This window comes from Somniosus microcephalus, chromosome 2 (genome assembly GCF_052327205.1).
Source record: "Somniosus microcephalus isolate GS21.2 chromosome 2, FLI_Smic_1.0, whole genome shotgun sequence".
In the NCBI taxonomy this organism is placed as follows: Eukaryota; Metazoa; Chordata; class Chondrichthyes; order Squaliformes; family Somniosidae; genus Somniosus; species Somniosus microcephalus.
In genome coordinates this window covers 267,534,215-267,553,335 of record NC_140988.1, presented here as the reverse complement: position 1 = coordinate 267,553,335, position 19,121 = coordinate 267,534,215, and the positions used below count along the sequence as shown (strand labels likewise).

Below are 19,121 nucleotides of genomic sequence, written 5' to 3'. Positions count from 1 at the left end.
GTCCGTTTCCAATTCGTCGCCACTGTTGTGTCTGTGTGTTGATAGAGACACTGAAGACAGGAGTTGGTTTCATAGGTGTTTACTAAACAAAGTCTGGAGGGGAACTAACTGATACAACACAATATACAGGCTTATATAGCCCGAGTGGCCATTACCGGCATTACAGTACACATGGGGCTCTTAAAGGCACATACATTACACGCCCCATTCCCACTCAGACCTCACTGTACTCGGGCTCTTGCATTGTTCCACGGAAGCTTCGTGTAAGCTCGAGGAACAGCACCTCATCTTCCGATTAGGCATTTTACAACCTTCTGGACTCTATCGAGTTCAACAATTTCAGTTCATAACCTCGGCCCCCATTACATTTTTACTTATATTTTTTATCCACACCTTTGTTTTGGCCCTTTCGCCCCCCCCCCCCTTTTTTCTCTCCCACATGGCAGCTGTCTCCCATTCTGCCAGTGCATTTCACACCTAATCTAGAGCCGTCTTTCGCCTCCACTAGTCCCATCACCATCTCGTCTCGTTTTGAATACCCCTTAATGTCTCTTTTATTCTCTCCCAGCCTGGCCTTTTAATCTCTTTCATTTCCTGTGCTTTTTCAGTCTTGACAAAGGGTTTGACCCGAAATGTTGACTCTATTTTCTCTCCACGGATGTTGCCTGGCCGCCTGAGTTTTTCCAGCATTTTCTGTTGTTATTTCGGATTTCCAGCATCTGCAGTATTTTGCTATCGTACTATGACTGATGAAGTTCAGTGTGGGGAAGAGTGAGGTAATCGACTTTGGATCTGAGCAAGATGAATCGGAATAATTTCGTAATGATAGACTAGGAGCTGTGGAGGAGCAAAGGCATTTGGGTGTCCAAGTATACAAATCACGAAAAGCTGGTGCAAAGGTACAAAAAGTACTAAAAAGGCTAATTGGATTGTTGGCCCTTATCTCGAGGGGTTGGAATACAAAAGTGAGGAAGTGATGCTTCATTTTTACAGATCCTTGGTCAAGCCGCATCTGGAGTACTGCGTTTGGTTTTGGGTGCTGTACCTCAGGGAAGATATATTGGCCTTGGAGGGGCCACCGTGCACATTCACCAGAATGATAGTGGGACTTAAAAGGTTAAATTATGAGCCCAGGTTTCATAAACTTGGGTCGTATATCCTTGAGTTTAGAAGATTGAGGGTGTGATCTTATTGAGGTGTTTAAACTGATAAAGGGATTCGATAGGGCAGATAGAGAAACTATTCCTCGGGTGCGGGGATCCAGAACAAGAGGCTGGGGGGGGAGGATAATAAAATTAGAGCTAGGGCATTTAGGAGTGAAATCGGGAAGCATTTTTTCACACGAAGGGTCGTGGAAAGCTGGAACTTTCTTCACAAAAAGCTGTGGATGCTGGTTAAATTAAAATTTTCAAGACTTGAGATCGATAGATTTTTGTTAGGTAATGGTGTCGAGTATAGAACAGAATCCTAGAAATTTATGGCACAGAAGGAGGCCATTCAACACATCGTGTCTGTTCCGGCCGAAAAAGAGCTATCCAGCCTAATCCCACTTTCCAGCTCTTGATTTGTAGCCCTGTAGGTTACAGCACTTCCAAGTGCATATCCAAGTACTTTTCAAATGTGATGAGTGTTTCTGCCTCCACCACCCTTTCAGGCAGTGAATTCCTGACCCCCACCCCGCTCTGGGTGGAAAAAAGTTCTCCCCTCCCCTCTAATCCTTCTACCAATTACTTTAAATCTATGCCCCCTGGTTATTGACCTCTCTGCTAGGGGAAGTAGGTCCTTCATGTCCACTCTATCTACGCCCCTCATAATTTTATACATCTCAATCAAGTCTCCCCTCAGCCTTCTCTGTTCCAAAGAAAACAACCCCAGCCTATCCAATCTTTCCTCATAGCTCAAATTTTCCAGTCCTGGCAACATCCTTGTAAATCTCCTCTGTACCCTCTCTAGTGCAATCATATATCTTTCCTGTAATGTGGTGACCTGAACTGCACGCAGTGCTCTAGCTGTGACCTAACTAGTGTTTTATACAGTTCTAACATAACCTCCCTGCTCTTATATTCTATGCCTCGGCTAATAAAGGAAAGTATCCCGTATGCCGCCTTAACCACCTTATCTACCGGTCCTGCTACCTTCAGGGATCTGTGGACATGCACTCCAAGGTCTTCTGTTCCTCAACACTTCTCAGTGTCCTACCATGTATTGTGTATTCCCTTGCCTTGTTTGCCCTCCACAAATGCATAACCTCATACTTCTCCGGATTGAATTCCATTTTCCACTTTTCTGTCCACCTAACCAGTCCATTGATGTTTTCGTGCAATCTACAGCTTTCTTCTTCACTATCAACCACACGGCCAATTTTTGTATCATCTGCAAACTTCTTCATCATGCCCCCTACATTGAAGTCTAAATCATTGATATATACTACAAAAAGCAAGGGACCTAGTACTGAGTCCTGCGGAACCCACTGGAAACAGCTTTCCAGTCACAAACACATCTGTCGACCATTACCCTTGCTTCCTGTCACTGAGCCAATTTTGGATCCAACTTTCCCTTGGATCCAATGGGCTTTTACTTTTCTGACCAGTCTGCCATGTGGAACCTTGTCAAAAGCCTTGCTAAAATCCATGTAGACTACATCAAACGCACTACCTTCATCGACCCTGCTTGTTACCTCCTCAAAAAATTCAATTAAGTTAGTTAGACACGACCTTCCCTTAACAAATCCTTGCTGACTGTCCTTGATTAATCCGTGCCTTTCTAAATGACGATTAATACTGCCCCTCAGAATTTTTTCCAACAATTTGCCCAGCACCGAGGGTAGGCTGACTGGCCTTTAATTACTCAGTCTATCCCTTTCCCCCTTTTAAACAATGGTTCAATGTTAGCATTCCTCCGGCACCACACCTGTGGCCAGAGAGGATTGAAAAGTGGTCAGAGCCCCCGTTATTTCCTCCCTTGCTTCTCAACAGTCTGGGATACATTTCATCTGGGCCTGGCAATTTATCGACTTTCAAAGATGCTAAACCCCTTAATACTTCCTCTCTGTTTATCTCAACTAATATTTCACACTCTTCCTCCTTAACTGCAATGTCTGCATCATCCCTCTCTTTTGCAAAGTATTCATAAGAACCATACCCACATCTTCCTCCTCCACACACAAGCTTCCCTTTTAGACTCTAATAGGCCCTACTCTTTTTAGTTATCCTCTTGCTCTTTATGTATTTATAAAACATCTTTGGGTTTTCATTGATTTTACTTGCTAATATTTTTTCATGCCCTCGCTCTTTGCTTTCCTAATTTCCTTTTTGATTTCACCCCTGCACTTTCTATACTCCTCTAGGCTTTCTGCAGTATTTAGTTTTTGGTATCTGACATAAGCTTCCCTTTTTTACCTTGTCCTACCCTGTATGCCCCTTGACATCCAGGGGGCTCTAGATTTGTGAGTCCCACCCTTTTTCTTTGTGGGAACATATTTGCTCTGAACCCTCACTATCGCCGTCTTGATTGCCTCCCACTGCTCTGACACTGATTTATCTTCAAGTAGCTGTTTCCAGTCCCCTTTTGCTGAATCACATATATTGGCTTACTAAGATTGGCCTTTCCCCAATTGAGAACTTTTACTCCTGGTCTATCTTTGTCATTTTCCATAACTACGCTAAATCTAACTGAATTATGATCACTACCACCAAAATGCCCCTTCCACCTGCCCAGCTTCATTCCCTAAAACTAAATCCAGAACCGCCCTCTGTTATTGGTCTTGCTACGTACTGGCTGAAAAAGTTCTCCTGAATGCATTTTAAGAATTCTGTGCCCTCTGATGCGCTATCAATAACTCAAAAGACTGAGATTAAGCGAGTAATTAACAGGCTTTTATTAACAAGAGAATGAAGGTGTGCCTCGAGTGGTCGACCGGTCCAGAATACAAAGGGGCTGTGGAGCAGTCACCTTTATACCTGGATTCGTGGGAGGAGTCAGCCGAGGCATGTACACCGTGGAATACAAACAGTGGTTTACCACAGTCACCCCTTGTTTAAAAATGAGTCCGGTGGGGTGAAGTGTATGAAAAGTTAGTGTATTGGAGTCTCTCCGGAGGTCTTGTCTGCCGCTGTGATCGACGTGGCGACGGCAGGGGTAGTGAAGCTTCCGGCGTCGAGTCCCGCGTAGGCTGGGGCACTGGTGTGTAGTCCTCGTAGATGTCGAGCGGGTCACGGGGCCCAGGTCTGCTGGGGCTGGATATCGGATCGTGGGGGGGAGGGTGGTAGTGGGTTACTGCGGCCCCCGAGGGTGCGAGGTCTCTTATGGAGACTGTGTCCTCCCGCCCGTCCGGGTACGCAATGTAAGCATACTGAGGGTTGGCGTGGAGGAGGTCGACCCTCTCGACCAGGGGGTCCGTTTTATGGGTCCTCACGTGTCTTCTCAGTAGGACCGGCCCTGGGGACGTCAGCCATGGCGGTAGCGATGTCCCCGATGTGGACTTCCTTGGGAAGACAAACATTTTCTCATGAGGGGTGGCGTTAGTGGCAGTGCAGAGCAGTGACCGAATAGAGTGGAGCGCATCGGGGAGCACATCCTGCCAGCGGGAGGTCGGAAGGCCCCTATACTTTAAGGTTAGCAGGGCGGCCTTCCAAACTGTCGCATTCTCTCTTTTTCCACCTGTCCGTTCCCCCGGGGGTTGTAACTGGTGGTCCTGCTTGTGGCAACACCCCTAGCTAGCAGGTACTGACTGAGTTTGTCGCTCATAAACGATGAGCCCCGGTCGCTATGGATATAGCTGGGGAAACCGAACAGGGTGAAGAGGTCGTTCAGACATTTAATGACCGTGGCACTGGTCATGTCCGGGCAGGGGATGGGAAACGGGAGTACTCATCAATAATATTGAGGAAGTACACATTGCGGTCGGAGGAGGGGAGAGGCCCTTTAAAATCAACGCTCAGGGGCGAGTGGCTTTTATCAGGTGAGCCCTGTCTGGTCTATAAAAGTGCGGTTTGCACTCAGCGCAGACTTGGCAGTTCCTGGTCATGGTCCTGACCTCCTCAATGGAGTAAGGCAGGTTGCGGGCCTTGATGAAGTGGAAGAACCTGGTGACCCCCGGGTGGCAGAGGTCATTGTGGCGGGCCCGCAGTCTATCTATCTGCGCGCTGGCGCAGGTGCCACGCGATAGAGCATCCGGGGGTTCATTGAGCTTCCCGGGCCGGTACAAGATCTCGTAATTGTAGGTGGAAAGTTCGATTCTCCACCTCAAGATCTTGTCGTTTTTGATTTTGCCCCTCTGCTTGTTGTTAAACATGAAAGCAACTGAACGCTGGTCAGTGAGCAGGGTAAATCGTTTTCCGGTCAGGTAGTGCCTCCAATGACGCACAGCCTCCACAATAGCCTGGGCCTCCTTCTCAACAGCGGAGTGTCTGGTCTCCGGGCCCTGGAGGGTTCGTGAAAAGAAGGCCACGGGTCTCCCTGCCTGATTAAGGGTAGCGGCCAGGGCAAAGTCGGACGCGTCGCTTTCCACCTGGAAGGGGATGGATTCGTCCACTGCGTGCATGGTGGCTTTGGCAATGTCTTCCTTGATACGGTGGAAGGCTAAGCGGGCCTCTGCCGTCACGGGAAAAGAGGTGGACTTGATCAGCGGACGGGCCTTGTCCGCATAGTAGGGGACCCACTGGGCGTAATAGGAGAAAAACCCTAGGCACCTCTTCAGGGCCTTGAGGCAGTGGGAGTTCCATAAAGGGACGCATCCGGTCGGGGTCGGGGCCGATGACTCCATGTTCCACAACACAGCCAAGGATGGCGAGGCGGGTTGTGTGGAATATGCACTTCTCCTTGTTATACGTCAGGTTGAGGAGTTTGGCGGTGCAGAGGAATTTTTCGAGGTTTGCGTCATGGTCCTGCAAGTCACGGCCGCAGATGGTCACATTGTCCAGATATGGGAAAGTGGCCTGCAACGCATTTTGATCGACCATCCGGTCCATCTCCCTTTGGAAGACGGAGACCCCGTTGGTGACGCCAAAGGGAACCCTAAGGAAGTGATAGAGGCGGCCGTTTGCCTCAAAGGCAGTATACTGGCGGCCCTCAGGGCGGATAGGCAGCTGGTGGTACGCTGATTTCAGGTCAATGGTCGAGAAGACGCGGTACTGCGCGATCTGGTTGACCATATCAGCTATGCGGGGGAGTGGGTAAGCGTCCAGCAGGGTGTAGCGATTTATTGTCTGGCTGTAGCCGATGACCAGGCGCTGCTTCTCGCCGGTCTTAACGACCACAACCTGGGCTTGCCAGGGGCTGGTGCTGCCCTCAATAATCCCTTCCTTCAGGAGCCGCTCCACTTCGGTTTTAATGAAAACCCTGTCCCCGGCACACTATCGCCTGCTCTTTGTGGCGATGGGCTTACAGTCGGGGGTGAGGTTAGCAAACAGTGGGGGGGGGTGACTCTGAGTGTGGAGAGGTTGCACCTGGTGCGCGGCGGGCAATTTGGAAGCTGCTGGCTGCGGACTGTGAGTGGGGGGAGGGGTCCACCGTACGCCATCGTAACACTTTTAAGGTGGCACTGAAAATCTAACCCCAGTAGAACGGCAGCGCAGAGGTCGGGCAGGACCAGAAGTTTAAAATTATCGTACACAGTCCCATCTACTAAGAGTGTCACCACGCAGTAGCCGCCAATGTCCGCCGACTGGGACTCGGAGGCCATAGAAATCCGCTGGTGCGCAGGCAGGACTGGGAGAGAGCAACGCCGCACCGTGTCGGGGTGGATGAAGCTCTCCGTGCTCCCAGAGTCAAAAAGGCAGATTGTTTCGTGACCATTTACCTTAATGTCCATTGTGGACCGGGCCAGTTGGTGCGGTCTCGCTTGGTCCAGTGTAACGGAGGCCAGCGTAGGGGTCGGTGTGTCGCTGCGGGAATCAGATGAGGCGGTGTTGGGGGCCTGCTGCGTCCCGGCTGTCGTCCAAGATGGCGGCGTCCAAAATGGCTGCTGTTCCAGTGGTTCGCACATGGCTGGGGAGGCCCAAGATGGCGGCCCACACGCGGCGCTGCTGGGGTTCGGGGTGGCTTTGGCCCTGCAGACGCTGGCGTAGTGTCCCTTCTTCCTGCAGCCCGAGCAGATCGCATTTTTCGCCGGGCAGCGCACTCTGGGGTGTTTGGCCTGGCCACAGAAGTAGCATTTCTGGCCTTGGGGCACTGCTGTCTGGCCTTGGGACACTGCTGCGGTAGTTGGGCCGTTGCTGGGATGTGGCTGGGGTGGCACGGCGCTATGAGACGGTCCTACCGTGTCCCAGGCTGTCGTTCCCCGCGGCGTCCACGGTGCAGAGGAGTAGGCATCCATGCCCCGGTAGGCTGTGTCCAATGATAGTGCGAGTTCAGAGGCCTTGTTGATGTCGAGGTCACTCTGCTCCAACAGTCGCTGTCGGGTGTCGTTGGACCTGTGGCCCGCTACAAAAGCGTCCCGGATAAGTTCCTCTGTGTACACGGCGGCCTTTACATCCTTACAACCACAGGCCCGGCCAAGCACAGACCGTGCCTGAAGGTATTCCTCGGTCGATTCCCCAGGTTGTTGTTTACGACTCCCCAGGAGGTGCCTGGCGTACACTTCGTTCACTGGGTGCGTGTACTGGTCCTTGAGGAGTTTGATGGCATCCGCGTACGAGGTCGCGTCTTGGATGACCGAGTACACTCGGTGGTTCACTTTGGAGGTCAGGACATCCAGCTTGTCCTCGTCCGATTTGACCGTTTCAGCGGAGGCGATCAGGAATTTTTCAAAGCACCTCAGCCAGTGAGTAAACTTGGTGGATGCGTCCGCCTCCCGATGGTCTAAGTCTAGGCATGCTGGTGTGAGGATCTTCTCCATTATAAAATCTTGTTAATAAAATTGATGTGCTATCAATAACTCAAAAGACTGAGATTAAGCGAGTAATTAACAGGCTTTTATTAACAAGAGAATGAAGGTGTGCCTCGAATGGTCGACCGGTCCAGAATACAAAGGGGCTGTGGAGCAGTCACCTTTATACCTGGATTCGTGGGAGGAGTCAGCCGAGGCATGTACACAGTGGAATACAAACAGTGGTTTACCACACCCTCTATACCTTTTACATTGATTCTATCCTAGTTAATGTTTGGGTAATTGAAATCTCCTACTATTACTGCCGTATTGTGTTTGCACTTCTCAGAAATTTGCCTACATATTTGCTCTTCCATCTCCCTCTGACTATTTGGGGGTCTATGGTACACTCCCAGCAGTGTAATTGCCTCTTTTTTTGTTCTTCAGTTCAACCCATATGGCCTCATTTGATGATTCTTCTAACGTATCATCCCTCCTTACCGCTGTAATTGTTTCTTTAACCAATATTGCGACCACCCCCTCCTTTTTTTAATCCCCCCTCTCTATCTCGTCTGAAAACCCATAACCAGGAATGTTGAGCTGCTATTCCTGTCCTTTCAGCCATGTTCCGGTAATAGCTGAGATATCATACTTCCACATGTCTATCTGTGCCCTCAGCTCATCTGCCTTATTCACTCGATTCCTTGCATTGAAGTATATATCATTAAGCACTGCCAAACTCCTTTGTTGTCTACTTTCTAGCCTTTGTTTCCTCTGCCTTCCAAACTCACTTACTAATTTTCTGCCTTCCATTTCCAGCTTTGCTTCTCTTCCTTCTGAATCTATGCTCAGGTTCCCATCCCCCTGCCAAGCTAGTTTAAACCCTCCCCAACAGCACTAGCAAACCTCCCCGCAAGAATATTGGTCCCGGCCCTGTTGAGGTGCAACCCATCCGGCTTGTACAGGTCGCACCTCTACCAGTCCTAATCCCTCAGGAATCTAAAGCCCTCCCTGCACACATTCATCTGCTCTATCCTCCTATTTCTGTATGCACTAGTGCGTGGCTCCGGGAGTAATCCAGAGGTTACTACCTTTGAGGTCCTGCTTCTTAATCTCTTTCCTAGCTCCCTAAAATCTGCCTGCAGGACCTCATCCCTCTTTCTACCTATATCATTGTTACTGATATGGAGTACGCACGACCTCTGGCTGTTCACCCTCCGCCCCCCCCCCCCCCCCCCCTCGATGTCCTGCAGCCACTTGGTGACATCCTTGACCCTGGCACCAGGGAGGCAACATGACATCCTGGAGTCATGTCTGTGGCCGCAGAAATGCCTGTCTGTTCCCCTAACTATTGAATCTGCTATCACTATTGCTGTTCTGACCTTCCTTCTCACTCACCAGATAGAAGAGGAGGACCGCGCAGGAGTCCCCTGAGTGCATCTTGCTCTCCAACCAGTATTCAGTTCTGAGTACTAGTGAGGACGATAGTTCCCCTGGGTAGCACAGCCAGAGCCAGGACCGTGGCTCAGCTGTATAGGGGGAGGGAAGAAGAGTGGGAGAGTAATAGTGGTAGGGGATTCGAAAGTTAGGGGTGCAGGCAAGCGTTTCTGCGGCTGCAGACGTGACTCCAGGATGGTATGTTGCCTCCCTAGTGCCAGGGTTAAGGATGTCTCTGAGCGACTGCAGAACATTGAGGGGGGAGGGTGAACAGCCAGAGGTCGGGACCATATTGGTACCAACGACCTAGGTAGAAAGAAGGATGAGGTCCTGCAGGTAGGTTTTAGGGAGCTAGGAAAGAGATTAAAAAGCAGGACCTCAAAGGTAGTAATCTCCGGATTACTCCCGGTGCCACGTGCAAGTGAGTATAGAAATAGGAGGATAGAGCAGATAAATGCGTGGCTGGAGAGATGGGGCAGGAGGGAGGGCTTCAGATTCCTAGGGCATTGGGCCAGTTCTGGGGGAGGTGGGACCTGTACAGGCCAGGCGGGTTGCACCTCAAGGCCAGAACCAATATCCTCATGGGGAGGTTTGCTAGTGTTGTTTGGGAGGGTTTAAACTGATTTGGCAGGGGGTTGGGCACCAGGATGTAACATTAGAAAGGGGAAATAAAGTGCTCAAAAGATTGGGAAAGGCAGAGAGCAGTAAAGTAAGAAATAGTAAGGTATTAGGTGGGGTCAAATTAAAAGAATACAGGATGGTCTAAGATGGGTTTACAGTGTATGTATGTGGATGCACGAAGCGTAGTAAACAAGGTAAGTGAGCTGCAGATACAAATAGCCACATGGGAATATGATGTTGTGGCAATAACCGAGACCTGGCTCAAAAAAGGGCAGGATTGGGTATTAAATATTCTTGGTTATAAGGTGTTCAGGAAAGATAGGGAAGGAAAGATAGGAGGTGGTGTGGCAGTATTGGTTAAGGAGAATGTTAGTGCTGGAGAGGCAGGATGTCCTGGAGGGGTCAAGGACAGAATCTATATGGCTAGAGTTAAGAAATAATAAAGGTGCCATTACACTACTGGGTGTATTCTATAGACCACCAAATAGTGGGAAAGATATGGAGGAACAAATTTGCAGAGAAATTACAGAGAGGTGCAAGACCTATAGAGTAGTAATAATGGGGGATTTCAACTATCCTAATATAGACTGGGATCGTAATAATGTAAAGGGCAGAGAAGGGGAAGAATTTCTGAAGTGTGTTCAAGAGAACTTTCTTGATCAGTATGTTCCCAGCCTGACGAGGGAGGAGGTATTGCTGGATCTGGTTTTGGGGAATGAGGTGGGTCAAGTGGAGCAAGTGTCAGTAGGTGAACATTTAGGTATCAGTGATCATAGTATCATAAGGTTTAGATTAGCTATGGAAAAGGACAGTGAGCAATCTAGATTAAAAATGTTTAACTTGGGGAAAGCCAATTTCAGTGGGATAAGAACGGATCTGGCCCGGGTAAACTGGAATCAAAGATTGGCAGACAAAACTGTAATGGAACAATGGGCTTCCTTTTAAAGAGGAAATAGTTCAGGTACAGTTGAGGTACATTCCCACTAGGGGGAAAGGCAGGGCAGCTAATGTCAGGGCTCCCTGGGTGGCAAAACAGATAGAGAATATGATGAAGCAGAACAAGAGTGCATATGACAGATGTCAGGTTGCAAATACATCTGAGAATCAGGCTATATATAGAAAGGTCAGAGAAGTGAAAAAGAAAATAAGAGGGGCAAAGAGAGGGTATGAAAATAGAATGGCAGCCAACATGAAAGGTAATCCAAACGTCTTCTATAGGCATATAAATAATAAGGGGGGGGTAGGGCCGATTAGGGACCAAAAAGGAGACCTACGCATGGAGGCAGAGGGTATGGCTGAGGTACTAAATGAGTCCTTTGCATCTGACTTCACCAAGGAAGAGGATGCTGCCATAGACATAGTGAAGGAGGAGGTAGTGGAGACACTTGATAGGATAAAAATTGATAGAGGTATTAGAAAGGCTGGCTGTACTTAAAGTAGATAAATCACCAGGAGTAGATGGGATGCATCCTAGGATGCTGAGGGAATTGAGGGCGGAAATCGCAGAGGTACTGGCCATAATAATCCATATCTATGGGGGTGGTGCCAGAGGACTGGAGAATTGCAAATGTTACACCATTGTTCAAAAAAAAAGTAAAGATAAACCCAGCAACTACAGGCCAGTCAGTTTAACCTCGGTAGTTGGGAAGCTTTTAGAAACAGTAATCGGGGACAAAATTAATAGTCATTTGGATAGGTGTGGATTAATTAAGGAAAGCCAGCACAGATTTTTTAAAGGCAAATCGTGTTTAACCAACTTGATCAAGGTTATTGATGAGGTAACAGAGGGTTGATGAGAGTAATGCGGTTGATGTAGTGTACATGGATTTTCAAAAGGCTTTCGACGAAGTGCCACATAATAGGCTTGCCAGCAAAGTTGAAGCCCATGGAATAAAAGGGATATTTGCAGTGTGGATACAAAATTGGCTAAGTGACAGGAAACAGTAGTGGTGAACGGTTGTTTTTCGGACTGGAGGAAGGTATACAGTGGTGTTCCCCAGGGATCATTTCTAGGACCACTGCTTTTCTTGATCTATATTACCTGTAATGACTTGGATGTGGGTGCACAGGGCACAATTAAAAAATTTGCAGATGACCCAAAACTTGCAAGTACTGTATAGTGATGTAGGGGGGCATCCTTTACCTGGTTTACGGTAATTTACCTGGTCAAGCAGCCTTTTGCCACTGCACTGTGACCAATTCCAATCGGCGATTTCGAATCGCTAAACCCTCCTTCCAGTTCTGACTGGAGGAACTTATAATTAATGATATATTAAAAACGGACAAATGGTCTGGATGCAAGAAAGTCAAATTTTATTAAAACTAAAGAAACTACACCACAGCATAAAAGTAATCACGGTAAAATTGCTTAACGGGGGAAGGCAGACGGCAAAAATGAGGGATAAATGGCTACAATGTTAATCTTACAATCTTAGCAACATTTCCCTTAAATTACCAGCCCTTTACTTCTCACTAGATTGTCTTGCTAGTGGGTCAGAAGCCTTGCTCACCTGCAGTCCAAAGAGTAAAAGATTCCGATTCAGATTAGATTTATTTGCCATATGTAACAAGTACAATGGAATGCTTGTTCCCCGTAGGGACGCGTCAGCTATACATACAGCGCTGCGTTCAGAGTCAATACAATGGCTCCCTGTGGCAGTGGGAGCACGATGTCCCTCAGCCGCTCCGTCGTCCTCTTCACCGCGGCCTCCTCCTCTGTTGCCGGCTCCACGTGTGATGGCCTGCTTCTCCCGCTCTTGCCACCATGCCCGGCTCCCCTGCTCCCATCCGGACTGCGAGTTACCCAAAATGGAGCTGCCGGCCGATGTGCTGCAGCGTGTCGTGAGTCTGCTGCTGCTGCTCGTTGCGCTGCGCTCCTCTGCCCGACTTGCCGAACACATCGTCGGGATGTGAATGCTCCAATGCGGCCTCCTCTTCACCGTCGCCGGCTTCACGGCCCGGGGCCTACTTCTCTCTCTTCACGGGTCTGCCTCTGGCCGCCATGCTCGGCTCCCCTCCTCCCAGTCGGAATTCCTTCCCACCCAGGAAGAGAAGAGAGAGATGCTTCTGGGAAGCTATCTTTTATACCCCCTTTTTTTGGGGGGGGCCTGCCCAGATCTGATGTTTCTGGGCTAAAACAAAAGAGATCCAAACTGTCCACTTGTCTGGGATGGGTTTGGATAAAGTTGCAGTTTAAATGTGTCCATTGTCTGTGATGGCTTTTGAATAAAGCTGCAGTGGTTTGAATGTGTTCTCCCATTCATTTAAATGGTTCCTCCTCAGTTTGGATGTGTCCACTTGATATACAAACAAATGCTAATAGCATTCAATTGCTTTGTAAACAAAGCATTGTCCTGTGGTCATCTGGAACCGCAATTGATTAACAGTCTTGAGTGCTTAGCAAACATTCATGCTGGCAGTTTCAAGCACTTGATCTTGGAGTCAATTTCAGTGAATGGATGTGTGTAAACAACCCAGTGTGCTTGCTGTCCGATGATTGGCTGATTCAAACGGGCTACTCCCCAGTGTAAACAAACAGCTTGTAGGTTACCAGACCCGCCCAATACCACAGGGTGACTGACAGCTCGGGCTCCATTCAAACCCACTACAGGGTAGCGCTGAGCTTTTTCATATGCTAACAGCCTGTCTGTTTCATATGCTAACAGCCTGTCTGTCCTTTTAAATTCTGTTTCCATGAGGTCTGTTCAGCCATTTTTAACAGTCCAAAACTCAAGAGTACATTTTTTAATAAAATGTACAATCTTAAAGTGTGCGATTTTCACAGTTCTTTGATTCCAGTGTCCAAGTGCTGCCCAGCTTACGAGCTTTTTAGCGCAGCCTTTTGCGGTTCTGGGTATGTTTTAAAACATTGTCCAACCCAGAGACAATTTAAATCACACAGGTCTTCGTCCACGATGTGGATTAATATTTCCCGATCTTCGGGGGCTGAGGGGATTTTGCGACCCCAACAGTGAGAAGGAGAGTGATAGACTTCAGGAAGACATAGACAGGCTGGTGGAATGGGCGGACACGTGGCAGATGAAATTTAACGCAGAAAAGTGTGAAGTGATACATTTTGGTAGAAAGAATGAGGCGAGGACATATCAGCTAAATGGTACAATTCTAAAGGGGGTGCACAAACAAAGGGAACTGGGGGTATATGTGCACAAATCGTTGAAGGTGGCAGGACAGGTTTAGAAAACAGCTAAAAAGGCTTACACGATTCTGGGCTTCATAAATAGAGGTATAGAGTACAGGAAACTTTGGTTTATCCGGAGGTTGTATGCCCGGAAACCTCGATCTAATGGCAGAAATCAGCAGCCATTTTGGTTAGGTTTTTTTTCTTCTAGCATTTTTTTAAGTCAGGCTCTGGAAAGCGTCTCTGTAGCTTAGCAACAGCTTCAGAGACGCTTCCAAGGTACGGGCCGAGTGTTTACAAGCTGTTGCTAAGCAACAGTGTTTGTTGTCAGATACGGAGATGAAAACCTCCTATCCTTCTACATTAGCGCTGGTCTATCCGGAAGTTTTGATAGATCGGCAGCAGCTCGGTCCCGTCGGTGCCGGACATCAGAACTTTTCCTGTACAAAAATGTGGTAATTATGATGAACCTCTATAACACACTGGTTCGGCCCCAACTGGAGTGCTGTGTCCAATTCTGGGCACCACACTTTAGGAAGGATGTGAAGGCATAAGAGAAGGTGCAGAAAAGATTTATGAGAATGATTCCAGGAATGAGGGACTTCATTACGTTGATGGACTGGATAAGCTGGGGTTGTTCTCCTTGGAACAGAGAAGATTGAGAGGAGATTTGATAGAGGTGTTCAAAATCATGAGGGGTCTGGACAGAGTAGATAGAGAGAAACTGCTCCCATTGGCAGAAGGGTCGAGAACCAGAGGGTACAGATATAAGGTGATTGACAAAAGAACCAGAGCCGACATGAGGAAAAACCATTTTACGCAGCGAGTGGTTAAGATCTGGAATGCACTGTCTGAAAGGGTGGTGGAGGTAGACTCGTTCTTTCAGAAGGGAGTTGGATCAGCATCTGAAGGAAAAAAATTTGCAGAGCTAAGGGGGAAGGGCAAGGGAGTAGGACTAGCTGAGAGTCTGCACGGGCTCGACTGCCCGAATGGCTGCCTTTTGCTGTAACCATTCTATGATTTCATCCCACCCTGTACAGCTGAGCTACTCATGGTGCCTTTGGATTTGGCTCTGGCTGTACTCCCCAAAGGAACCATTGCCCTCACCAGTATTCAGAACAGAACACTACCTGCCTGATCCTCCTTGTCTGTGTGGCAGTCACCCATTCCCTCTGCCTGCAAGCCTTTAAGCTGTGGGGTGACCACCTCCTGGAACCTGCTATCCGTGAAGCTCTCAGGCTTGCAGATACACTGCAGTGATGCCAGCCACTGCTCAAGCTCTGAAACCTGGAGCTCAAGCTCCTCCAGCTGAGGACACTTCCTGCATATGTGATTGTCTAGGACACGAGAAGTATCCTGGACTTCACACATGGCACAGGATATGCATTTGACGGGACTGAGGTGCCCTGCCATGCCTCTATTTAATAGACTACTAACTAAACCTTAGTTTAACCCACTGAGCTAAATTACAGAGGAAAAAAAGCCAAGAATTTACTCAAGTTTAACAAGAACCACAGAGATAAACACAAAGAAACTATATATTAGCTATCTAGATACTTAACTTAGAGTCCTCCTTTTTGAGTTGGATGTGAGAAACTGCTTTCCTCCTCTCCACTGATTCCTACTATCACTTCCACTTTGCTTGTGATCCACTCCGATTGCAATTTACCCAGCTCTATCTCCAAGCTATGTGCTCAGAGAAAGTAATATGGAGAAAAAGCAGGTAAATGGACTTGAGTCATAGTCTAATCGAACAGTGGAAGAGGTGCAAAGAGCTGCATGGCATACTCCTGTTCCTATATTTCTATTTATCTATCCCATTTTTATATTTTGTATACTTTGATGAGGTCCCACTGTCCCCCTATTCACGAGAGTTTGAGCTTCTTTCACCTTTCTCCATGGTTCATCCTCTTTACACTTGTGTCCTCTGTACCGGCCCAATGCATGTAATTGCTTTTTGCAGCATGGGACTATATTGAACACAGTACAGGAAACTTTGTGCTATCCGACACCGACAGGACCGAGCTGTTGCCGTTCCCTCAAAACTGCCGGACACACCAGCGTTAATGTTGAAGCATACGGAGCTTTTCATCTCCGTATCTGACAACAAACACACTTGCTTAGCAACAGCTTCTAAACAGTCGGCCCATACCTTGGAAGTGTCTCTCTGAAGCTGTTGCTTAGCTACAGAGACTTTGCAGAGCCTGACTGTTGGGGGAAAAAAAACCACGGGAAGAAAAAAAACCTAACAAAACGGCTCCTGATTTTTGCCGGTGGCTCGAGCTTGCCGGACATTTAGCCTCCGGATAACACAAAGTTTCCTGTACTCCAAATGTGGTCTGAGCAGTACATTTCAAAGCCTTGGTATAACTTCTATAATCCTGGTCTGGCTGCATATCCCAGCATTCTGTTTTCTTTAATAGTTTCACCATATTGTATGGCTATTATGATGAATTTACTATTACACACCGGTCCCTTTTTGAGTTTCTCTGTGCTAATTCAATTATATTCATTATATACTTTTTTGATCAATGTTCTGTACTATATATTTATATTTACTGGGAATGGTAGCATATTGGTTATGTTATTGACTAGTAATCCAGAAGCCTGGACTAATGATCCTGAGACATGAATTCAAATCCCATCACAGCAGCTGGGGAATTTAAATTCAGTTAATTAAATAAATCTGGAATTAAAAAAAAAAGCTAGTGTCAGTAATGGTGACCATGAAACTACCAGATTGTCACTAAAAACCCATCTGGTTCACTAATGTCCTTTTGGGGAAGGAAATTTGCCATCCTTCCCCAGTCTGGCCTATATGTGACTCCAGACCCACAGTAATGTGGTTGCCTCTTAATTGCTCTCTGAAAGGGAAAAAAGGTGGCTCATCACCACCTTCTCTAGGGCAATTATGGATGGGCATTAACTGCCATTTTCTCTCCATTTGTATACTACATAAATCTTTTGCTGCATTTATTGCCTCTAATGCTCTCCTTTTTTGTGTTGTCGGCAAGTTTGATAATCTTGCATTTGGTTTCAGTTACTAGACATTGGCATAGAAACGGCCCTATGGGACTCCAATCAAAACCTTCTTTCAGTCTGACATTCTTTCTCTAGGAGTGTTCCTTGTTTGTTCTTCAACCAAATTCTACCCAGTTCCATCTTCTACCTTAGATTCATGTTGCTCAGTGTTGTACCATGACCAGTACTGAAGTGTTTTAATGATTGTGTTGTTGGGATCAGCATGCAGGATGAAAAGCTGCTGGCTCTCCTCTGCTCCTTCCCCCCCACAGTATATTAAATCCAAGCTCTGTGTTTCCTAATTGCTGATTTCTTCTCTTGTGAATCTTGATCCAGAACTGTGGCCCTTACCGTTTTGCTTTTGCTATTGCTGTGTTATCAGCCAGGATTAAAGAAACCCAATCTCTGACTGACTGCCACTTTATTCAATCTTCACAGCTGCCATTACTTTCAACTCCCACTTCATCTTTTTCTCCCTCCCTCCCTCCCTCCCCCCTCTCCCCCTCCCTCTCTCCTCTCCCCCCTCCCTCTCTCCTCTCCCCCCTCCCTCTCTCTCCTCTCCCCCCTCCCTCTCTCTCCTCTCCCCCCTCCCTCTCTCTCCTCTCCCCCCTCCCTCTCTCTCCTCTCCCCCCTCCCTCTCTCTCCTCTCCCCCCTCCCTCTCTCTCCTCTCCCCCCTCCCTCTCTCTCCTCTTCCCCCCCCTCCCTCTCTCCCCCCTCCCTCTCTCCCCCCTCCCTCTCTCCCCCCTCCCTCTCTCCCCCCTCCCTCTCTCCCCCCTCCCTCTCCCCCCCCCCTCTCTCCCCCCCCCCTCTCTCCCCCCCCCTCTCTCCCCCCCCCTCTCTCCCCCCCCCTCTCTCCCCCCCCCCTCTCTCCCCCCCCCCTCTCTCCCCCCCCCTCTCTCCCCCCCCCTCTCTCCCCCCCCCTCTCTCCCCCCCCCCTCTCTCCCCCCCCCCTCTCTCCCCCCCCCTCTCTCCCCCCCCCTCTCTCCCCCCCCCTCTCTCCCCCCCCCTCTCTCCCCCCCCCTCTCTCCCCCCCCCTCTCTCCCCCCCCCCTCTCTCCCCCCCCCTCTCTCCCCCCCCCTCTCCCCCCCCTCTCTCCCCCCCCTCTCTCCCCCCCCCTCTCTCCCCCCCCCTCTCTCCCCCCCCCTCTCTCCCCCCCCCTCTCTCCCCCCCCCTCTCTCCCCCCCCCTCTCTCCCCCCCCCTCTCTCCCCCCCCCTCTCTCCCCCCCCCTCTCTCCCCCCCCCTCTCTCCCCCCCCCTCTCTCCCCCCCCTCTCTCCCCCCCCCCTCTCTCCCCCCCCCTCTCTCTCCCCCCCCTCTCTCCCCCCCCCCCTCTCTCCCCCCCCCTCTCTCCCCCCCCCTCTCTCCCCCCCCCCCTCTCCCCCCCCCCCCTCTCCCCCCCCCCCCCTCTCCCCCCCCCCCCCCTCTCCCCCCCCCCCCCCTCTCCCCCCCCCCCCCTCTCCCCCCCCCTCTCCCCCCCCCCTCTCCCCCCCCCCCCTCTCCCCCCCCCCCTCTCTCCCCCCCCCCTCTCCCCCCCCCCTCTCTCCCTCCCCCCCTCTCTCTCCCCCCCCTCTCTCTCCCCCCCCCTCTCTCTCCCCCCCCTCCCTCTCTCCCCCCTCCCTCTCTCCCCCCTCCCTCTCCCCCCTCCCTCTCTCCCCCCCTCCCTCTCTCCCCCCTCCCTCTCTCCCCCCTCCCTCTCTCCCCCCTCCCTCTCTCTCCCCCCTCCCTCTCTCTCCCCCCCTCCCTCTCTTCCCCCCCCTCCCTCTCTTCCCCCCCCTCCCTCTCTTCCCCCCCCTCCCTCTCTCACTTCTATGACCGTGCCAAAAAAAAAAACTTTTTCACCTTCCTCATATTGATATGGTCTTTTTATTTGCAAACCTTGTGATTTGAACAATCAGTAGCAGCATTGATAACTACCTTTTAGTCTGTTGAGATTCATGTTTACATTTTTTTTCTATGATGTAGAAAATCCTCCAAATCCAAAATCTAGAACGTCCAAAATGCTAGTCATTAAGAAGGTCCTCAAAGAAGAACCAATACTACCAGGATACCCTCTGACAGGGGGATCTCATTCCCAGCCTGTGAAGAATGGGATCTCTC

General features: G+C 49.4%; 1 protein-coding gene across 1 annotated transcript in view; it reads left to right on the top strand.

The window, feature by feature from the left end:
- Positions 1-19,121, top strand: part of LOC147123373 (vasculin-like) — a 138,268-nt gene that overhangs the window by 61,731 nt on the left and 57,416 nt on the right. The window contains exon 7 of the mRNA XM_085971776.1: positions 18,987-19,114. Coding sequence (XP_085827902.1) covers positions 18,987-19,114 — 128 coding nt within the window. The remainder of the gene's footprint in view (positions 1-18,986; positions 19,115-19,121) is intronic.